The sequence below is a fragment of the Tauraco erythrolophus genome, chromosome 28 (genome assembly GCF_009769465.1).
Source record: "Tauraco erythrolophus isolate bTauEry1 chromosome 28, bTauEry1.pri, whole genome shotgun sequence".
Lineage (NCBI taxonomy): Eukaryota > Metazoa > Chordata > Aves > Musophagiformes > Musophagidae > Tauraco > Tauraco erythrolophus.
Window position 1 is genome coordinate 4,635,484 of NC_141492.1, and position 22,544 is coordinate 4,658,027.

Below are 22,544 nucleotides of genomic sequence, written 5' to 3' on the forward strand. Positions count from 1 at the left end.
AGCAGAGCAGAGGAAAAGCCGTGCTCACACCGTGCTCGTCTGGCAACGGTGGACAGAAGCAGCATGTCCAGTGGGTGGTGTTTATCGTCAGCGTGTTCCAGAGGGGAACTCTGACCAGCTTGCAAAAGTGCACTCTTGGGTGTTTGACAGGAACTGCCTTTCTGGTGAAACCAGGAGCGAGTTTCGGTGTAATTAACACAAAGTGCTTACCTGAACCATCTTGCAAAATTTGGCTTTGATTGTCTCTTTAGCAGACCGGAGTGCCGCGGGGTTATTGTTTAGCTGGAAGAGACTGGGCATTACAGCAGTGCAGGTTTAAGACTTTCCAGGTTACCAACTATAGAAACCCTTTGTCTGCTCTTCCCAGCTCAAGTGAGCACCCATGACACTAACAGTGTCAGTTTTCCCAGTTCCTGGGCTGTCCATGTGTGGGAGCCCTGGCACGGTGTCATAAAACAAATCAAGCTTTCATGTATCAGTCTAAAACTGACTGCCACTTACAAGAACCAGGTAGGACGGTCTAACCAGAGGGAGGTTCTTGGAAGTACGAACACACCCGGCTGCTTTTTCTGCTAACAAAATGCTAACTCAGCTGAGGGCCCTCCAGCAGTGCTACTGCTGTCAGCTCTCGAGGGTTCCTCTGTTACACACTTGCATCAGAAGAATTTCAGAAGAGGAAAAAGCAACATGCACATGACCAAGGAGAAGTCTAGCGTTTATTATCCAACATTTCCAGAACAAAGATACTCTCCTTAAAGTGCTTTTTTCAATGTTTCGCGAGCAACTTGTACGTAGGCTGCTCTCTGGGTCCTTTTCAGACTAGTGCTGGGTTTGCTTTGCAGTAGGTCTTGAAAAGGAGAACAACATTCACGCTTCAGAGCCTTGGAGCAGGGAAGAGACTCCTGGGAATCATCTATGCCAAACTTACTCGAACAATTCCAGCTACTGCAGGTAGCTTCTCAGCACGTCTTCTCCCATGTAGCGTAGAGAACTAGTGTCTACAGCAGCACAGGCTTCTGTTCACACTTGCTGTCTACACCTCTGCCCTTCCAGTAGGTTTTTGTAGCGTTGAAAGAAAGTTGCTGTTGTAGAAAAGATGCCAGGTAACGCGTTGGCATTGGTGCTGTGCAGGGTGCAGTGGTACGGTACTTACAGTTCTTTACACAGTATACCAGAGCAATAGTGGGGCAGCTGAGCACATGTTTTTAAAGCAGGTTTTGCTGGACAGACGTTCAAATCGGAGGTTAGTCTTGCTGAACTCTAAATGTTTCGTAGTCTTCTGGAATGGTGTCTGAGGAGGATGAGATTAAAGCAAATATAGGTTAGAAGTAGAACCAGAAATGAAAAAGAGAATAAGCTACTGCACGACATCCCATCGCAGTCGTACGTGTAGGCTAGCCGAGAACAAACCAACATCTTGGGAGCAAAATGGCAAAAATGTCTGTGTTTGACTTCCAAAACTAACTCACCGTTGCAGCGATAACGCAGGTTTGACCAAATAATGTTCTCTTGGGAGAAGCAGAAGACTCCCAGGCGTCCTCCTCGCATGGTTGTGTCGAGGACGACTCCGGTGTCTGCTACCACTTCAGGGCCTTCATAGAAGCGAGCTCTAGAAGGGAATAAGCATGTGTTGGACATGAACAGGACAGAGCCTTGTGGAAATTGTTCCTCAGGCATTCTCCATCCTCTTCCTCGCAGGACTGCCCTGGAGGGGCTGCTTTGGTGTGCTGAAGCTCCGCTCAGCTGGGCACAGGAAATTGTGACACACTCCGTACCTGATGTATCCGACTTGCGGCCGATGCTGCAGGAACCAGCGGTAGGATGTCTTGTCCTTCCAGCCGGAATTGCGAGGGTCTTTCCAGAGCAGTTTGACCTGGTCGGTGGTGTCGCCGGTGTGCCAGAGGGAATTGCGGAGATACTCGCCGGGGCCTGTTTTAGACTTCACTGCCTAACACAGAGAGGAGACCGGTGAAACGTGTGGATGAGGGGCTGACTGACCATAGCTGCTGGTCCCGCTGTACGTGTCCAAGCAGCACAGCTAAGAAAAAGGCAAAAATCCACTCCTGGACTCTTTTTCAGTGGTGGCTTTACCTTCAGTTGAATTCCGGGTTCTGCTACTGCTCGGAAGGGGTTTGCCTGCCAGTATGTCTGTTCCATCTGTTTCCACATGACCACATAAAAGCTGGAACTGTCCTGGTAGCCAAATATGAAGCCAGCATAATCATCATCTGTCACAGTGTTGACGTGGAACGTGCCCTCAAAGTCCACTCCGTTGAATGCCGTGTAACCTGTAATTAGCAGGAAGACAAAACCTCTGTATTTTGAGACGAAATGTAGATCCATTTCTTTCTGGATTCACGTGGGGCAGGTGGATTTTGCTAAGCCAAATCTGAAGACTCTGCCTACTACAGAAAATATTTTCCCAGGAGGAGGGTGGAATCATTAAGTAGTGTCTGAAATACTGAGAAGTACGCAGTTAATGAGCGATAATTTTCCAATAGGACAAAAATAAGTGCCTCACCTACAGCCAGGCCAGGATCACTGTTCATGGTCTGGACAATTTCCATGCCCTGAGAAAGATGGAATGTTGACTCGTTAGTATGGTTCCAAACATACTGACTTTACTCTTGTTAAACAGTCAGGGCAGAGGTAGACCAGGGTGAGACTGCAGGAGAAGGACGATGTTGAATAGTACCATTAAGCCTGCACAGTGTTTTTATGAAAACTGCACCCAGTTTGGTGCAGACTTGTTCCCACCTGGCTCACTAGCCCGTTCTGGAGCAGAATCCTACCTGGTTGAGGACAATCCAGTTGGGATCAATCTGTGCATCACCCTCAGGGTCCAGTACCACCGTCTGGAAGGCCCTGAAGTCTGTTAGCGTCACTTCTGCGTTCTCTGGGCACACATCAATTCTGTCGATCACCATGTCTCTGTCAAAGTCATCTTCACAAAGGTTTCCCACACCATCACCTGAGAGCACAACAGAAGAAAAGGAGTATCAAGCTTTCATTAATTTCTCGTACCCCTTGCACCTCGGTTTTACTCAGCTGGCCTTTGGCCAGCACAGTTAAAGGTAGCCAAGTCTATGCAAGGTTGAGAGGTGGTCAGAGCACTGGCACGCTCTTCCTTTTAAGTCAGTTGCAAAGAAACCCTGAGGCTCCTCTTGCTTGCAGAGATGCTGTGAACAGAAGAAACATCTCAAATTGTAGACACTTCTGGAAGAGAACTTTTCCCAAATATGATCCTGATGTCAGGGTTATTGGAGACCTGAAAACAACGTAAGACTGTCTCAAGGCAGTACTGAGGAGATCTTGCTTCCTCTCTATCTCTAGAGGTCAAACTGGTACACATCGGCCACCAGGAACAGAAGATTCCCCCAAGCAGAGCTAAGGTGCATCCCTTTCCCTTACCGTCTGAGTCTTCTTGGCCAGGGTTAGGGACAAGCCGACAGTTGTCAGGGCCTGGAGGTTTCTCATCTGGAATCCCATCGTTGTCATCATCATCATCACATTCATCTCCCAGCCCGTCATTGTCTGTGTCCACCTGGGAGCTGTTGGGCACTGATGGGCAGTTGTCCCGTGTGTCTTGGTGACCATCCCCATCACTGGTGGAGAAAATTACAGGTGAAGATTATCCACCGACATGTGCTTTTAAAATGAGCATGCAACATCTTTCCAGGAGCTGGGATCTTCAACAAGAAGAGTAGCAGATGGTGATTTTAGCCTTATGAAGTCTTAAGCCATTAGTTAAACAAACAATAGATCAGAAATATTCCAGCTGTAGTCTGTGAACCAATCTGTGAGCAGTAGCTAATGCCAAGCGAGCCTGCTGGCAGCAAGCTCACATCCCCTGGCCTTTGGGCCATGCTTCACTGGCAAGGTTTTCTGAGCTCTGAAGAAAATTCTGTCTCCCTTAACCTCTGTCTTTTTATCAGATAAGGCCAAGCCAGGTTGTCCTGGAGCTGCTGACACATGCCTTTTCCCCCTCCATCCCTGAGATTTCATACAACCCAAGTATAATTTTTGCAGCAAGTTCTCACCTGTCCTGGTTGGTGTCGCAGACATCTCCCACCAGGTCATGATCGGTATCTTTCTAGTAAAATAAAGCAATAATCGTTTGAACTTTGCATCGATCAACAGGAGGATGAGGCAATGAAGAGAACAAAGGTGTCTGTCAGCCTCAGTGCCATGGTCATTCTGACTGAAAACAGAGCTGACAACAGTGGGAGAGGCCCTTCTGCAGGATTTACAAGTTGAGTTACCAGGTAAGCAGACCTCAGGCAGGTGACACAAGCACCATCTTGAGTGAAAGAAACGAACCCGTAAGACCACAAAACTGGGAGTGCTTCCTTACCTGGTCTGGGTTACTGACTGTCGGGCAGCTGTCACACACGTCTCCTACTCCATCACCATCACTGTCTTTTGATCAGGGTTAGGAACTCTTTGACAGTTGTCCATTGGGTTTTTGATCCCTGTAAAACATGGAACGTGGACCCATCAGGGCAACGGGGCTATTAAGCTCTATGCCACAAGATCCCTTTTGGATGTAAGAGAGGGCAAAAATCTAGGACAGTTGAATTCACGTAATAAAGCAACAATCTCAATTTTTGTGTACATTTTACACACTTTGAATTTAAGTTGCATCCTAGCAGCTATGGAGGATGGAAGAGATCAGCAGCAACTGATCTTAAAACATACTCCAGACTGCATCACGCTGCATCGCTGAGCATGCTACTGCATGTGAACCTGAGAGGAAATGCCCTTAACTTAGAGAAGGTTAAAGAACTGGAGAATGTGGCTCCAAACTGGCATCGTAGCTGTGCAGGAGTGAGTGGCCGAGAGGATGAAGATGAAGCTGTCTGCGGTTCCCTAAACCACAACAGAGTCTTTTTCCTCTAAAGTAGGTATCTATATATTTATAAAATAAGTCAAGGTTAATCTTGGCTATTTGACGTGGAAGATTTAGACAGTGCCTTTTCAAGGGCCGAGACAGGACAGGAACAATCTACTTGGCAACTCGGATGACTTCACTTCCCACTTCTCTGCATTTCCCTGCTACACCAGCAAATCATGCCAGCAGGGAGCTACTTGGCAGGATGTAGCCAGACCCAAAAGCACTAGACACACTGGAAATACTCTGTAAATAAACATGTATGTCTCAGGCCAGCAGCAGTTGTGATTTCTGGCTTTCAAAAGCAGGCTTTGTGCAAATAACAGCATCATTAGTGCACAGACTGTTTCTAAAGCCAGCCAGGTTTTTCTTTTTGCCCCAGAAGACAGCCCTGACACGTACTGCCTTGAGCCAGTAGCTGCTAACAACTCAGATGTTCCCATGCTGCTTCATAATTCTGAATTGCAGCACCAAGTGGTGTCCTTGTCTGGACCGAGATCGGTTTGCATGGTACATCTTTCTTTCTGAAGTCTGGCACAGGTTTGAGGAGATTTGTTCACAATCAGAGTGCTAATAAAAAAATTGTTAGCACCATCCTGATGATAGATCTTTAAACCCTGCAAGAGCTGAGCTGTGAAGGATGCTGGCTTGACTGCTCATCTTGGCATCTTAAGAGCTGAGCTTTGCTTCATCTCATCACAAATTATTTCTACTCCTGTAGAGCTCAAGCCTCTGAAGGCTGGTAGCTGCCGTGAGGATCTCTAGTTGTGTGCTGAACAGCTCCCTGGTTCTTAGCTCAGTGTATATGCACCTCTCCGAGGATGCTCTCCAGCTGCTCTTACCGTCTCCATCCATGTCATCGTCACACTCATCTCCCTTCCCATCGCCATCGATGTCCCGCTGATCGTTGTTCTTCACTTGGCGACAGTTGTCACAGGCATCTCCAAAGTTATCCTTGTCTGCGTTGCGCTGGTCCGCGTTGCGTGTGTACACGCAGTTGTCCTGCGGGAGAGAGGGACTGGCTGAGGGGAATCGCTTGGCTCTCAGCACGCTTCTGAGGGGCAAGAAAGACAAAAGTTCTGAGGTACGTGACCAGCTGCTCGGAGAAGCCCAGCAGCCTGTCTGCAGCCAGTCTTAGCTTCCTCTATTCAGCCCAGTCACTGCCTGTTCAGGGAATACCAGTAGCACCTGAAAATACCTCCAACCAGTGCTTGACCAAGTGAGAGAGAGAATCCCTAACTCTCAGGGGACCATGACTTGTAAAGTCCCTTCAGGGCCATGACGCTCTCTCCTATCTGCTTGTTTTGAGAGCTTTCAGACCATCCAGATGAAAAGGAAACATTGCATGCTGTGACCTGCAGGTTCTCTAAATTTACGTTAAAGGTGTAGGCAGTTGCTCTGCAGGACCTCTGGGTACATTTAGGTAGGGCAGGGCTTAAGCATTAGAATTCAAACCTCAGAATTTAATATCCCATCTCCGTCAGCATCGTCATCGCAAGCATCTCCAATTCCATCCCTGTCTGCATCCTCCTGGCCGGAGTTGGGGACAGTCACGCAGTTATCCTGAAAGGAAAGCAACAAAGGGCCTGCTAGCAAGCTGAGCACATCACTTAGCCCGAGTTCTGAAGGTTGGGGAGGGTCTCACCAGCACCCACGGCCTGCCCTCAGCTCAGAATTGCCCAGTTCTGGTTAGGCATTCCTCTGACGTGCTGTTTCCAGCTAACCATGAGACACCTGCGTCTCACCTTGCGGCATTTTTTGTCAGAGCAGCGTTGCTTCTCATCGGGGACTCCATCGATGTCCGTATCCTTCCCACAGACGTAGCCGTTCCCTGCCCACCCCACAAGGCACTGGAAGACAGGAGATAAACAAAATGAGGCTGCTGGTGAGTCCCCTGATGGCCACGTGCCTCCAAAATCGAAGGCTTTACATGAGAACCAGCACAAAACATTGCAAATCCAGGTACACAAGGCTCTACAGGAAAAATGTTGTCTGGAAGAAACCGTTATGCTGTAAAGAGCATTTTAAATCTCTGCTTGTGCCTGGATAAAGGCAGCTACAGCAGCAAAACTTCCTGGCTCCAGCAGGTTGCTGAACGGTGCTTCCCTCTGCTCAGCTGCCTGTAATGCTCCGTGGCTGACAAATTTGTAGTCCTTCAGGCAAAAAAACCCAACCAACCAACAGTGGGTGAGCGATGCCAGGAGCAGTCCACTTCTCCAGAGGGCACCAAAAGTGGTTCCTCCGTGGCTCAGGTGCCGATGGAGAGCAGTCTGTGTCGGGAAGGAGTGCTCTCCAGGAGAGGGCAGTGGCAGACCCAGGAGAGCGAGCACAGCGCTGGGGAAACCCGAGCGAGCAGAGCCCGGTGGCAGGGAGGTTTGGACCTTACCACGCAGGAGAGGGACCCGTCGCGCTCCACGATGCACTGAGCTTTCTCGTGGCACGGGCTGATTTCACCGTTAGGGCAGCGCCTCGCTGTCTGGCTCCTGCAGCCCGTGACTTGATCCCCAACAAAGCCGGGTTTGCAAGCCCCACACTTGTAGGATCCCTGCAAGAAAAAGCAAGAGGAAATGAACTGTAACCGAGTGCTGGCAAACCTTTGCTGAAACCTTCCTCAGCAGTTCATAGAGGCCCCAGAGCCCGGGGAAGAGAGATTCACATGAGACTTTCCACTAATGTTTACCCGGGTATTGATGCAGATGGAGTTTGGACGCAATTTCTGGCAGCACCTGTCTCACATTCATTGATGTCAGTACAAACCTGCCCAGGAAGAATAAAACAGACGTTAAATTCACTCTTAAGCAGACACCACATCGGATGACAGAATTAGGGCATCACTAGATGCAGAAGCAAAGCCCCTGACACACCTTACTAACACCCACAGCTCAAAGTTTTTACTTCAGACAAGCGTGAGCCAGATCCCAGCAGTACTCCTGACCCCAGGCAAGCTCTTCACCCTCTACAGTCACAGAGATTGTAGCCTGGCAAAACAGCTTAGCTCTGAGCTGTCAGAGTATCTCCTTACTGTAAAAGGATAGAAGGGAGTCAATGGAGCAAGAAGGTCAAGGACTGCGTCCTATGACCAGCTAGCAGCTCTCTAAATAACACAAGCCACATACTGTTCCTGCTTTTGGCAATACATTCTTATAAACCAAACTAAGGCTAGATGGTTGGTTTGGTTTTTTTACTTTAATCTGTCTGTAGCTGTCAGGGAAGCCAGGCAGGGGAGTGGCTGCATCAGCTCTCTGTGTCCTAGGATGAAGGACTCCCCAGGCTGGCTTCACAGCCACAAAGGTGTCAGAGACATAACGTTCTGTCCAGCATAAATTCGGCAGGGGTAAGGTCTCGGAGCGGAGGTTCCTTTGCTGTTAACGTGCTAAGACATCCTTGGCAAGTCCTTCCTCGCACTGCGTCGGTCTTCCCACCAACACAACGTACCATCTTGTATCTCCCCCCCATTTCTTGGAGGGCTCCAAGGCCTTCGAATTACAATTATAGAGGGGAAAGAGTTACCGGCTTCTGAAGGAGACAGAAAAGTTTCTGGGCCTTACCTGCTTGTTGGCCCTGGCATAAGACAGTCCAACCCCTTCGACCATTTGGCCGGTGAAGCCGGGAGGGCAGGGATCACAGCGGAAGCCAGGGGTGGTGTTGATGCACTGGACCTTTGGGAAGCAGGGGTTTGCGTTGCACTGTAAAGAAGGAAGAGAGTGTGCAGAACTGTGAGGCAGGCTCGCTCAAGGCCAGCTGTGCAGGCAGCTCTCAAAGCAGGCCTGGCTGGGGGAGAGCCAGCTATTGTACTTTTATTTTTAAAGAATAAACCAAAAACGCATAGAAGTTCCTGGCTTTCCTTGCAAGTGGAAAATGCAGCTTCCTCATCTCAGTTGTTCTCCCAAGTCCCAGTGTGTGCAGACAAGTAAAACAAATCAACTTTCAGGACTAATTCTTCTTAGGTGACATCAATTGCCCAGGCAAAGAGCTGGCTTCACTTCACACTTTCCTTCCTGGCAGTCTCTGGATCCAGAGAACTGGATAATTTCTTACACTGGTTTTGAAAGGACAAGAACAGTTGTTTGTTTACTACTCTAGGAAGCAATTCCCTTTCCAAAGCTGCTATTATTTGCTTTATTTTCTCCAACACTTTTATTATTTTAATCACTGAATTCTTACAGCTCTGAACTGGCAGATGCACTCCATTATTAGGTTCCCAGGTTTTGGTGACTAACGTTATCATCCATCTCAACATCTCTCATCGACCCTTTCACCTTCAGCAGGTTTTTAACCTGAAATGCTATAGAGGTTTGCAAGACACTTCCTGTTGCTTGGTGGACTAACCAGTGAGCATAGGACTATGCTTTGAGAACCACAGAACTGAGGAGTCTTATGGACACACAAAATTAATGGTTGAGTAAAGCTTTGCGCACACACAGAGTAAATCTGATGGAATGCCAAACTTTCTTTAAAAAAAAATAATAATTGAACAGTATGTGCCTAGCAAGGTTTGACTTAAAGGCAGAAGTAAAGCAATACGAGTAGTGTGGTAAGATTTATTATATAAAGGACTATTTGAGTAGCACTTGATGCTGTTCCACACATAATAAATCTTATCTCTCACAACTCGTCAGCCATTAGCTCAAAAGATTGTGAGACCAAAAGGGACTGTTCTGGTCTTCCAAACTCACCTTCCTGTGTGGCACAAACAAAAGATTTATTTCGTTTCAGTCTGTGTGTCTTTTAGAAAGAAATGCCTCACTAGACTGGATATAAAACCAACATGGAACAAAGCTTAAGGGAGGGTGAGATACAGACTTCCTTCCAGTGAAATGATGTTTCTGTTGAACTCCAGCTCCGAGGGGAATTGCAGACTTTTTTTACAACCGCAAGACAACCCACAAGGTTCCAAGAAAAGCAGGTCATTTTTTTTAACTTCCAGCCTGTCCTACTTGTTTTTTTTTACCCTCATTGATATCTGTGCAATGAGACCCATTGCCTGAATAACCTGGGGGACAGGGCCCGCAGCGGAAGCCAGTGCCAGTCTCGGTGCAGGCCACTCCAGGGAAGCAGGAGTTTGGGAGGCATCTGTTTAAACTGTGTCACGGTGATGACGGGGCCTGTTGCCTCGGTGTGCATGCCTAGAGGATAAGAGGAACATTAAGAACAGAACTGTCACTGCCAGAGACTATCATCAGGTGGTCCCATCATCTCAGAAGGTATCGGTGTGCTTCACAGACAGGACGTTTCCTTGCATCCTGTCTGAGGGTCGAGCAGTTGTAGCTCTGCTTTGTAAATGGAGAAAACGAAGCCAGAAGCAACAGCTTGACAGATTGCTGAGTCACAGCAGACAAAAATAAATAAAAAACCCACAGAAGTCTTCGTTCCCAGTCCAAAACCCATGTCGTGCCACCCTCCTGCTTGGTGTAATGCCTTTGCTTTTGGAGTTGCACAGAGATGGTTCTCTCCCTGGTTCCTCTACAACTACACCTCACTGATGGTATGGACACCTGGCTAAAGCAGAACCCACACAGCACAGGCTTAAATCTGGGAAGCATTGTGGATGGCTGTCGGCCAAAAGCTCCACTGTAGAAGGCAGGCATGTTAAACAGGTCGGCTTGGTTTGTAGCAGGAATACACTCACAGCAGGCTCACAGCAGGCTCTCGTGCCAGAATGTTATGCATAACATGCTACCTGCTATCTCCACAGGGCTAGGAAACCTCACTTCATCCTGGCAGATGAAAACCAAACTGTTATTTGGACATTCATCACTTCCAGGCTGGAATATGAAGTATGAAGTGCTGTATGTGATGTGTAGGAAGTTCTAACCCATGTCAAAGGCTACTGCAGCCCTATTCAGAAGCACTCTGAACACATCGAGCCTGTACCCACCCCACTGCACACCAGCTTCCCTTAAAGTTTTAAGCCAAATGCCAAGTTTGTGTCCTTATCCTCACGACCTGACCCACAGCACATGAGAACCTGCAAAATTAATCTGTATGGGACACAGAATTTCACTGAAGTCCAATTCAAGACTGGGAATAAACTTTCCCAGAAACTAGCAACTCCCATACCCACTACTCTCAGTGGCAAGGATACTTTTTGCTCCTGCTTTCTCCTGCTTAAAAGCCCAACATAAAAAACCTGAATCAAAACAAAATAAAAACCAACACTCTACCACCAGCAGCAGCAAAATCTTCACTAAAAACAAGGCCTCCTCTCTTCATGCTCTCTTTCTGAGAATAATGAGAATCACACGACTGCTGTGAGTCACATTGTTCAATGCATGACTAAAAGAGGCTCAATTCTACAGTCAGGAATACAAGAGAAGAACATACATAAAGCAGAATAGCAAGTGGGAAAGGCAGAAATCAAGTAACAGCAAAAACGTTCAGGACAGTTTTATGAGCAAATTATTAAAAACAATTTCTGTGGATGAATGCACTTTCTGTATTGCAGGTCCCAGAAGCTTTGGCTAATCTCTTTTCCAGCAGAAGTACAATCCCTCCAAATGCAGAAATGGTTATTGCTCCACCCTTTGTGTGTACTGGCAAATAACAGAGCATCTCCAAGAACCATGCTTTCTGAAAGCCAGATATACTGGAAGTAAGTTCCAGTCTAGAAAAAAAAACATTTATTGGGGAGCAAAGGGCAAGATTCATATGGGAAAATTTATGACCCTGTTTGCTAAATGCTCTGTAAACAAACCTCTTGCTTGGATGGGGGCTGCACTAGGATGGAAGGAATAGCAGAGCAATGCCTCTTGGGGGTGATGTTCTCTTCCACTTGCAGCTCAGGAGTAGCCAGCTGTATCCCACAGGACACCCAGTGTGCATTCCCAAGCAATTCTCACATGGGCCACAGGCTAAGTTATTAGGAGACGTGGCGGGCAGAACGCAGCGACCCTGAGAAGTGCAGCGTGGTATGTCACAAAACCACTAAGAAAGCTTATTTCAGAAATGGTGGAAGTCATCGAATGGTGGGGTTTTGCTGGAAGGAATGATGAGTTTTTTAAGGCTACTGCTGTACTCATGCTCAGGAAAGGGGCAATAGGCCATGAGAACAGCATGGAACATTGGTCCGTGTGTGCACAATGTTATGGGGGAAAAGCACCATAAATATCGAGCCTCACCCGTGACACTCAGGATAATTGTGAAACAAGCTATTTCCTTTGGGGAGATGGTCACAGGTGGCATTTTACTACTTGCTTGGACACAAAGGTACGAAGAACTTGGAGAAGGCAGTTGAACATAAGACTCAGCTCAGTAACTCACCACAGGCATCACACTCCATGACTGTATTCTTCAGGAATGTTATCTCCTTAATCTAGAAGAAAACAAGAAACCACCACTTAGCCAAAGGGCGAGTTTTGCTCCCACGAAACTAATAGCCCCACTGCCAGAAAACAGGGTGTCTCTCTGGGACTGCACAGCTACTTACAAACAAGCAACTCTTTCCCAAAGTCTACGTTGCAGACTTTCTGGAAGCCGAGGTGGCTCGTGTTCCCTGCTGTCAGTCCCTCCCTGCTGTCGTGTTTCTACAGGCTGACTTTTGATTATATCACAGATGCAGGAAACTCTTGACTTGAATACACAGAAACATGTGTCATGAAGAAAGAAGAGGAATCTACTTTATCTGGGTCTTCTACTCTAGAAGGTGCTGAACTAACAGTCCTAGAGAGGTCTGCTTTATCTGCAGTCCAGGTCCTGCAGAGGTAAAGTCAGGAGGAGGTTCCTCTGTGAGCCATTTTTGCAGATATAGGAATAATCTCTGACGTTGCTTATGCCATTCCTTGGCCCTAATGCCCTTGCCATGAGGATACTTAGAATCTGTTCACAAACGCTTCCTCCGATCTCCTCTAGGCTCCTATTCCTTCAAGCTTGCTTCAGTAAAGAGAGAATCTGCAGCATCAGCCGTGCAAAGATGCCATTCCTTTGTGAAAAAAGGAATGAGACAGGCACAAATAAGCACGTCAGTCTCAAGTTAACTTTTATATGACCACCTAGCATCCTAGCAGACTTCTTTTTTGCAAAAGCCGTACCGGCTAGCTACAACCAGTGCTCAGGACACCCTTCCACACCCTGTGGACTTCATGTTTCCACCAGTAAGTCACTTCACTTTCTACTTTGATGAAAGCTTCTACTCAAGTCTCTCTGCCAGCTCCCAGGCATAGAAGCAAGCTTTCATTCCATGTTAGATTGTCTCTTCCCTCCAACACAGCCTGGGGTCGTGTATTTTGAGTAGTTAATACACAGGCGGGTCTAACCCAAACCACCAGAACATCACCCATTAAGTGGGTGACAGAGAGCACAGGGGACAATCTGGAGCACTGCTAAAGAGGAGCAGCAGTTCCTTTGTGCCAAGAATCCTGCAGCTTTTGGCTCAGGAGAGTACATCTGGCCTTTTAGTGTTACGACTTTTGCCATCTTTATTGCCAACATCCCAAGATGCTGAATCAAGGAAAAGCAAGCTTTAGAAAATCTTTGCACAGATTAAGAAATTATAGACTGCCACCTTGGCTCTCCAGTGGTATGTGCAAGTTTGTCTGCTGAGGAAGAGTTTGCTTGAAAGTGCTGTTGAGAAAAAGGCCATGGTTAAAAAAAAAAAACAAAACACAAAAAGTAGGTGGCAAGAGGGAGAGAAGGAACAAATAGAAAACCTGTATGGAGAAGCAGTGCTAAGCTGGAAAGGAACACTGGAAATCATTGCTGGAGGCTGCCAGGAACCATGTCTGACCTGATTCCTAGTAAACACTGGGTATTTATGCAGCAGCCTGAAATGTGAGAGTAACTCAATGCAGCAGATGTTTTTGCCGATTAGAGGCCGCCCAGTTTGCACTGGCACAGAGACCCGTCTGCCATTCAATTATCTGACAGGCAGAGGCTGCTGCCCTCAGCTCCCAGAGTGGATAAAGGGAGAATGGAACCTTTTTCTGTGCTTAAAAGAGAGTTGACCAGACAAACCACCATCTCCTCGTAAATGGGACAAGATCTAAGCACCCAAGAAGTTCCAAATCCCTGATGAAAGTACTGGAGCCAGAAAGGCTTAGGATTAAAACAACAAGAGGAAAGAGTGAATGCAGAGCTTGTTTAGACTCCATATGACTTCCCTTTCCAGGACCCTAATAGATGGCTCAAAGGTCTCTTCCATCTTCCAAGTTTGGACTTTCTACTGATTGCATGAGCCCACAAAACCAAGGAAAAAGTGACTTGTTTTTCCAGTTAATATATACCCGCTGTGTGTGCGTGTCTTTCTTTAAGAGTTTGTGTTCCATGTACGCTGCTTTTCAGCAGACACGGTTCTAAGCAGCAGAATTTGGAATTCCAATGAATCCACTTTATCTCAGAATTACAGATCTAATTGTGAGCCAACGTCTTGATCCTGGTTTCCAGAGCAATAATTCCATTGCTCATGTCACCTCACACAAAAGAAGTCTCCTCCAATTCAGAACTCAGCACGTAAGGCAGAGGATTCAGCGATCTCTCTTGTGCAGCAGAGAAGGAATGAGGTCCCTTCCTCACTTACCTGCTGCTTCAGCAAGGTCTCGGACTTCCATTAGCACAACGGTTAGTTTCTGCTCATCTCTTCCAGCATTTCTGGCCCAACTTCACCTCCTGAAAAAAAAAACACCAACAAAGTGGTTGGGAAAAACACAGAAGAGCCATTAGCAGTACAAATAACTTCAGCTTAATATTAAAGATACAGACTCTCCCACACCAGTTTCTGCCAGTTCCTAACTAGAAGCTCGCTGGAAGTAATGGAGACTTGCACACGGGGTAGAACTCGCCCTGGGCAGGGCAGGCAGTGGTAGTCAGCCATGCCTGTCAGGTAGGTACCAGCTACCCCTCAGCTGGCACGCTGGCCTGGCAGCCTGGCAGCTGTGGGAGCTGTTAATCTGGCACCATCTCCGCAGTTCACACATAGGAAGGTTTTGCTGCCAGAAGCAGCAAATTAATAATTCAGTGCTGTGGAAGCTGCTGTGAAGGGCAGCACTGAAGTAAGGCTCTTTGCTGAGTCTATCCCAAACGTGCTGCCAGCACGGAACGTGGAAAAGCGGCACATCAGCCGTTGCCTCGCCTGCTCTCAAGGTACAGGCTTTTTCCTTGCCAGAGACGGGCGCCTTTCGGGGTAGCGGCAATTTCAAATTGGCTTTGGGGCACGAAGGGTACGTCTGCTCATGCACGCAGCATGCAAAATCCTGCTGAACAGAGGACATCAATCATTTTCCAGGGTCATCTCGGATTAACATGACTTTTCCTTCCCACCTGCTAGATTCTAGACTTGCCTAAAAATGAGACATGCTAAAAATCTATAGTCTCTACTCCAGCTCACGAGGAATGAATCGAAGTAGCTCATTGTTTCTAGAAATTATGTAAGTTTAAGAAAACTTGAACCATTTAAAACCAAGTGGACACAAAGTTCAACTCTGGTAGTCTGCCAGGAGAAAGTACCACCTCATTTCTCTAGATTTTTCTAGATTAATCGATCCTCTAACAGAACTCACACCTTGCCTACAGTGCAAGCAAACCTTTATGAAGAGAGAAAAAGCAATTATCTTCTGCAAAGAGAAAATTAGCTGGAGCTAGGGGTCTGCTCCCTGACCACGACAAATTTGCCAGTGCCAAAGGCAGGATGTGAGCCCCTGCTACGGACTGAGCACAACAACTTGGGCATTCTCATGTGACAAACGAGCCTGGAAACCTCATGGGTCTTCCCTGCACAGAACCAAGAGGACTTTATGATATTTGTAACCTCTCCAATACACTTGGGTTTGGGAACCTAAACTGCAAGTTACCACAAACGTGTCATTCTACGACAGAAAGACTGAATTAAGTGACATTTCTTATTTATTGAAAACCAGGAGCTTGCACATAATTCTAACTTCAAATGGATGTTTTGAATAAGCTCTGTGTGAAGGCTTCAGGCAGCTTCCGTTATTCCTGGGAAAAATTCTCCATCCCCAGTGGCAAGATGTAATTTAAATAAAAGTTTGAGGGTTTTTTTAATATTCAGATTCACAATACTGATTCGACCACTCAGGAGCAATTTCCAAAGGAAAGCTAGGCACTGGCAGACATTTCCGTTACCGTGCATCCTTCTCCATGGACTCAATCTGTCTCCACAAGCACACACCTGAATCTTTGGTACACAGTCTCAGCCTGACGGATCTCACGGATCCTCCTGGAGTTGAGCACTCCCCTAACGGGCTGTTCAGAGAAGAACTTGTGCAGTGAACTGAGCATGGCTCCGTTCGTAAAAGTCTGGGCTTCCCTGAGCTCTATGTGCACAAGCAGAGAGAATATCCAAGGTTCCTGCTATAGGGCATTCTGTATGAGCTGGATTTTTATCTTAAATCACATGCAAAATGCAGATTAATGTAGAGTGTCTCTTGCAGGTCATCACAAAACACACCAAAACTTCCAGTGCCCTAGAGGAATGTTTTTCTTAAAAAAATTAACTGCTTAGGAGGAGGACTGACTGAACGTTTACACAGTTCAGCTTCAAGTTTCATCTGAAACCAAAAAATCTCTAAATATTGCTTTTAGGCTTCAGTAGATGCAGCTGAAATGCTACCTTCTTCCTCATTCCCTTCTGCAAAACAGAATTTTCACAGGAGTCTAGAAAGCCTACGAGTCTGGAAAATACAGAAATAATTAAAATTACTTACCTGCTCTTCTCTGCTGACATGATGAAAATGGACAAGAGAGGCAGAGGAGAAAAACAAACGCTAGAGCTGAAATCATCTTTGACTCTCCAGGCAGTGTGGACGTATGGGCTCCTCTTGCAACGAATTTTTAACCTGCAGGTTTGCCTCTGCTCCCCATTAGTGTCTGTGGTTTGCTATTTATGAAGTTGCATTCCTTCCTCTGAAGTTCTTATTCTCTGATGCTGGACGAGGGGTGGACGTCATTTCTGGCTGCTAGTCCACAGAGAACGTTACAAAAGTAAACAATATGAGAAACTCATCAGGAGAGTAGTCTAATTTTTTTTTTTTTTTTTTTTTTAGACCGGCTTGCACCGAAATAGGTCAGAAAATTCCAGGAATTAAATGGATTCTTTTTGGATTGGGGTTTTTATTTCTTCATGGACACAGAATAGATGGATGATTCATAGCCCTACCCCTCACAGATTTTCCTTCTAAAACTGCTCACAAGATCACAAAAGCTGTGAGACATCTGGACTTCACCAGAATTTCAGAAAAGGCTCTTTAAACTCCGAAAAGAGAGTTTTACCACTCACCCTGGGGTAGAATTATTGAATCATCTTCCAACTCCAAAGATGGAGCTATCACATCCTATTTCAGAGAGGGATCGGGCAAACGTACTGGCCGTTGGAGGCTGATGTTCTTATCACCCCCCACCCAGGCTTGTCTAAAGGAAGGATGCAGTGCAGAAGTGACGGCGTGAAAGGAAAGTTAGACTTTGCTGTTTCTTGTCTGTGAAGCAACGAGACTCAATCCAGCATTTTCCATAGTCAGTCTCAATCCAGCGCTTTCCATCAGAAGACACAAGAGCGGATTGAGAAATCCATCTAGAGCAGCAAAACAAATCTGCCCAAAGAAAATCTTAAAGCTTCAAGGAATTGAAAGTTAAACTGTGACCTGTAAAAAAGGTTAGTGTCAAGACCAGTGAAATTCTTGATCACACATTCTCACTGTTTGATGTGAAATCTGTCAGTGTGTTGATCATACAACACCCTTGGGGACACAGACAGGAAAGCCCCAGGAAACAGTAGCTCAGTCTTTAAGTGGTATAGCAGCAGGATCTTTGGATGTTTACATAAAGATTTTTTCTCATTTTGACCTCAGACCTCCCGTGTTCAGGAAAAGACTTCCCATCCCTGTGGCTGAGCACAATTCTTGAAGGTAACTGGGTGCAGTCTCGCAGGGCACTGGTGAGCGTGCACGTTCACTAAAGTAAGCAAATAAATGTTATTAGGTTTATATTACAGGACTGAAAAGAAAGTAATTTCCATGTGTTACTGTGGTGGGTTAGGTACCTAGGTGGCATTTGTATGCTTCTGCTTGTCTGGCACACGTACCATCTCATGTTTACACACATGAGACCTTCTGCTGTCAACCCACAGGTAAATCAGCTTTGAGGGTTTGATACTCATGGTAAGCTAAAGTGGTTTAGGCTGGAACTCAGAACACTGAGTTTCCCAGGGTTTAGCATTCTGGGTCCTTCTGGACAAATCAAAACCATATCATTAAAGATAAAATATACTGGTTTTCCCAGTGATGTTGTGGAAAATGTTATTTACAATTTTATTTTATAGCAACAAATGGGGAGTGAATGAAAAATGCCATGTCACCCACCCCACAGAAACCACGTCTTTCACCTGAAACAGCGACAGCTGATGTCTGTCCAGCTCATGTTTGAAGATGCTGTTGTCACGAGGTGAACAAAGAGGCACTCAGACTTTGCAGGCTGCTCAGTCAGGACCCTGCTGGATGGCAAGCAAGGAAGCCCATGAGTACCTGTTATGGTAGTGGAGAGTTTAAGGGAAAGCACGTTACTTTCAACAGAAGCCTGATAAGGTCATTAATAAAGGAAGGTTTCTTGCCAACTATTCAGAAAAAATCTGTTTATTTCAAGTGGGGAGAAGTCATAAAACTCCAGAAAGAAAGAGATGTAACTCACATGGAATGAACAATGGACAAGGTCCACTTGTGAGGTCACCTCGGAAACAACTGACATCAGTTTGCTTTGTACGGAGAAATACAGATCCATATAGAATGATGAGACAATCAAAATCCTAGTACTACAAAAAAAGAAGCGAAAAGAAAAAAGGAACTATTCAACACAAGGCAAATAAAATATGTACGAGCAGTCATGATGTTTTCTGCTATCTAGGTATAGCACTGCTCAGTGACATCGGGACATATAACCAAACAACCCACATAAAAAAAAAAACCTGAAGGTCAGACACCTAATAAAAAGTTGTTTGAAAGTCTGGTATCCAGCTAACTGGATACTTCTAAGTTTTTCCATGGTGCCAAAAACTCCCCAGTTTTTGAGAAGAGGAAGTAGCTGACTAGAAACAACCATTTTTGAGACCATGTGAAAATTGGCTTGTAAAACAATGGGACCCCAGGCAGCAAGGGAGCAGGAGTTGTATCCAGGAAGAGCTGACGAAGATACCAAGAGTCCTACTCCCTCTGAGCAGAGCTCAGTATTTTTCTCAACACTTTCAGCTGCTCTTTCATAATACTATGACCTGGTGGTCAGGCTATATGTAAAATTCACTATACTCTCTAATGTGCCTATTATTTAACATCCAAATTAACTCATCAAAACCACGTTATAGAGAAGTCAGATCGTTTTCTTTGGTTTTGCTATGGATTGAAGAAACTCAAATAATTGACATTAAAAAGAAGAAATCTCCCAAGCTCCTGGAGTCACTGCAAAGGACAACAGGAGAAGAGTGAACCCCTCTCGTATGGACAAGCTGCGAGTCACCAAAGTAGTTAAAACATTCCGGGCTACCAGCAGCAAACCTGGATCTCTTCACAGGGCAGAGAAAACGGAGAACTTTGGTAATGTGGACGATCTGCAAATACATCATCATCTGTTCTCCTCTGCAAGAGAGTTGCTAATAATGAACTTATTAGTGGAGGCTGGAGAGTCCACGGAGCTGGCTCCCAAGGAGCACGTCGCTTTTAAGTAACTTTGCAGTTAGCACAAGAGGAAAACTGTGAGTACGTACGTAGAAGATGCAAGTTCTCAGGCTCAGTAAAGTCAGGAATGTTCACTGATTCATCCCTCAGCAACAACTGGCAGAGGACTGCATGGAGACAGAATAGTGCTTATTATTGCTCACTTATTCTAAACTGAATGAACCAAAGCATATTAAATCTGCATTACACCAATTTTCAATATACCCTATGCATATTAAGGCAGTGATCAATAGTCTTTACATTCTTCCAGAAACCCAAACCCATTGCTCTTTAGTCTGCCACAGTGTCTGGGATCATTTCTGTTCAGTGACAGTAGCAAAATAACTGTACAAATTAAAATGTAGCTAGTTTCTACGGAGCTTTCTCCAGTACAGCAAGACACGGTGTCTCCACAGGGTGAGGTCATTCCTACCTTTATTTTCCTTGGACTCATTTTATGCTTTTCTATATTCAGATCTGAGGGCTAGAAATCCCTGTAAATCGCTTCTCTAACACAGCTTAAGCACACAGTAGCAGATCAGAAAGAGTCTGGCCATGACTTGGTGATTTCTGAGTTTCCCCATGTCTGTTTAAAAAAGACAAATTCAAAAGTAGCTGATGTATCTGAGCTTGTTATTATCCGATGGGGAAACATCTTCCAGATTTGTCAATATCATTTTTTAAGCATTACTGATTTAAAAAAAAAAAAAAGTAAGCATAGATAGTGTTTATTTGGGCTTCAGTGTAAAAGTGTTTTCGCACTCGGTGCAGTGCCAGGTTAGTTACACCTTTTTCCCTGACTGAAGTTGACATCACAAATGAAACCAGCACACAAACAAACAACAAAAAGAAAAGCTCATACTAGTTTAAAGTTTAAATATTTTCCGTCTCTGTGTTTTTAACTAATCTTTGCCAAGTGAAGGACAAAAGTCAGAAGGAAAAAGTTATTTTTCAGTCCTGTAAGGTCAAGTTCTAAAAATAAGTGAAAAACACCTACACCCTCTGAAATGGTATGCTAAGTGTTTTACAATGTTTCTTATATATTTATGGGTGCGAGAAACCAAATTATATAAAAGATAACGGGTAAAGATTTCAAAAAAACCTCTCCTCTATCTCCTCCCAATAGAGGATCAATAGTACCTCTGACACCTTCAAAAGGACTTCTCTATCCTGTTCTTAAATGCTTCCAGCGATGGAGACTCCACAGCCATTCCAGGCAGCCTTCCAATGCTTTGTATTCCCGCTGTTAGGAAATGTTTCAGAGGGATGCTCTTTAAACCCATTGCTTCTTTTCTTACTCACCACAGACTCAGAGCGTGGATTAGTCCCTTTTTTTGAAGTAGAACTACGTATTTGAAAACTTGTGTTGCAATTCCATATTTTCATAAAGAGCCTGGTCACCAACGCAGCTTCCAAGTATACAACATAGAGAGATGGAGATGAAAAACAATCATTGTCATTGCAGACTGTCAACAGTTAGTCAGTTCTAAGAGAAATAAAACTCTTGAAAGTCTCAACTAAAGCATAATCATCATGATTTTTGTTAATTGTCACAGCAGATAAACTCTCTGTGACTCAGAAGATACATTACCTGCTGTGGTGAACTGGTAGATTACAACTGAAGTTGAACCAGCCTGGCACACTTGTGCAATACTCTTCTATTTCACTCATGAGGAGATGAGTAGGAAGCCCAGTAAATCAGGATTTCACAGCAGTTTTTTTCAGCTTGTACTTATTTTGAATAAGTTAGACAATGTTATTGTCTAACATTGGCAAATTCCAAAGATATACATTGTGGAAAGGACTGGACACTGAAGTTTGAGACCCAGCTGCGACAGAGTCTTCAGTCTTGTCCTACCTTTCTACCGTGTGCTTCCAGACAAAACAAAAACCTACTTTCAAAAGTTTGCAAAACGTTATTTTACAGGGCAATTGCATATAAACACTTATTTCATCCGTTGCTAAAACACCATCTCAACAAACAAGATTCCTAAATGATCTGTGTTTCGAGCTATTTGCAGTCCTGAGGTAACAAAGTTTAGGTATTAACTAAATAACGTAAAGAACAGCACCCATGTTTTAGGGAAAATGATTCATTATTTGACACAAACACCTAAAGTGATGCAAATATTACACACAAAATCTATCAGTCAATAGGTAAGAACATCCCCAGCCACTCCCTGTATGCCTCATTCATTGCAAGATGGAATAACCCATTACAGGTTGTGGTTTGTGACATGTTTGAAGAGTCACAGCTTGCTGCAGTCTGGTTTGTGTCTCCAACTTGGAATTCCTCAGGAAAGCAAGGCACTGAAGGTCACTGAAGACCTTTTGGAAGTACTTTGAATGTTTTTTTCTCATTTGATCAATGGCAAACTGCAACGCCAGAGAATCAAGCCTGCAAAATATAATAAATGGACACGGCTCCGTTGTGCACTTTTAACTTCATCATTCATCCTGCTTGTTGTTTCCTACCCTGCTAATGGAATTTGACTCCTGTCAGGAAAGCCATTTCCATGAGCTAAAAAATAAGTCGCCCCGCTCGCTGCGGCAAGAGGCAGAACGACGTAACGCTGGGCCACAACCGCGGTGCCACGGCACTGGCACATCGTGACAGGGACGTCTCCTGGAGGAACCTCCTGCCTTACCCCCAGGGAGCGGGGCCTTCCTGGAAGCAGGATGAGAGTTGCAGAAGGGTCGGCTTTCCCGCTCAGAGATGCCTCCAAGGCTACTCGAAATTTGATGACTTTTGTATTTCTGCGTATGAAAGGCTGACTTTCAAGGGAACAGCGGTCCCTACCCCAAACATTTTTGGAGTTTTAGAATGCTACAAAACATAAACACCATAACATCAGTGTATAAAATAGCTGCAAAATGCTTTCTGAAAAAAGGCAGAGATGCCTTCCAATGTCTGAGGGAGGAATTCCACAAAAAAGAGACCAATGAGCTGAGAATACTTTCAAACTCTTTGTTTTATCCTCCAGCTCCTAACCAAAACCAGTAACCAA

At 45.3% G+C, this 22,544-nt stretch overlaps 1 protein-coding gene and 1 long non-coding RNA gene across 2 annotated transcripts; both read right to left on the bottom strand.

Moving 5' to 3' along the window:
- Nucleotides 1-801: 801 nt before the first annotated feature.
- COMP (cartilage oligomeric matrix protein) lies at nucleotides 802-16,870 on the bottom strand. Its single transcript, XM_086627952.1, is given in 22 exon segments — nucleotides 802-1,291; nucleotides 1,470-1,609; nucleotides 1,776-1,948; nucleotides 2,092-2,288; nucleotides 2,522-2,570; nucleotides 2,793-2,971; nucleotides 3,412-3,605; nucleotides 4,041-4,093; nucleotides 4,355-4,422; nucleotides 4,425-4,472; nucleotides 5,734-5,893; nucleotides 6,347-6,454; nucleotides 6,637-6,741; nucleotides 7,278-7,436; nucleotides 7,572-7,600; nucleotides 7,603-7,648; nucleotides 8,440-8,577; nucleotides 9,829-9,969; nucleotides 9,971-10,017; nucleotides 12,152-12,203; nucleotides 14,403-14,491; nucleotides 16,546-16,870. Coding segments are annotated over 22 exon segments (2,298 nt in total). The 5' UTR covers nucleotides 16,622-16,870; the 3' UTR covers nucleotides 802-1,244.
- A 2-nt stretch (nucleotides 16,871-16,872) lies between these two features.
- On the bottom strand, nucleotides 16,873-19,749 carry LOC147526755 (uncharacterized). Its single transcript, XR_015222908.1, has 4 exons — nucleotides 19,587-19,749; nucleotides 18,521-18,641; nucleotides 18,219-18,357; nucleotides 16,873-17,788 (listed from the first exon to the last, which is right to left on the bottom strand). It is a non-coding gene; the product is annotated as an uncharacterized LOC147526755 (long non-coding RNA).
- Nucleotides 19,750-22,544: the final 2,795 nt, after the last annotated feature.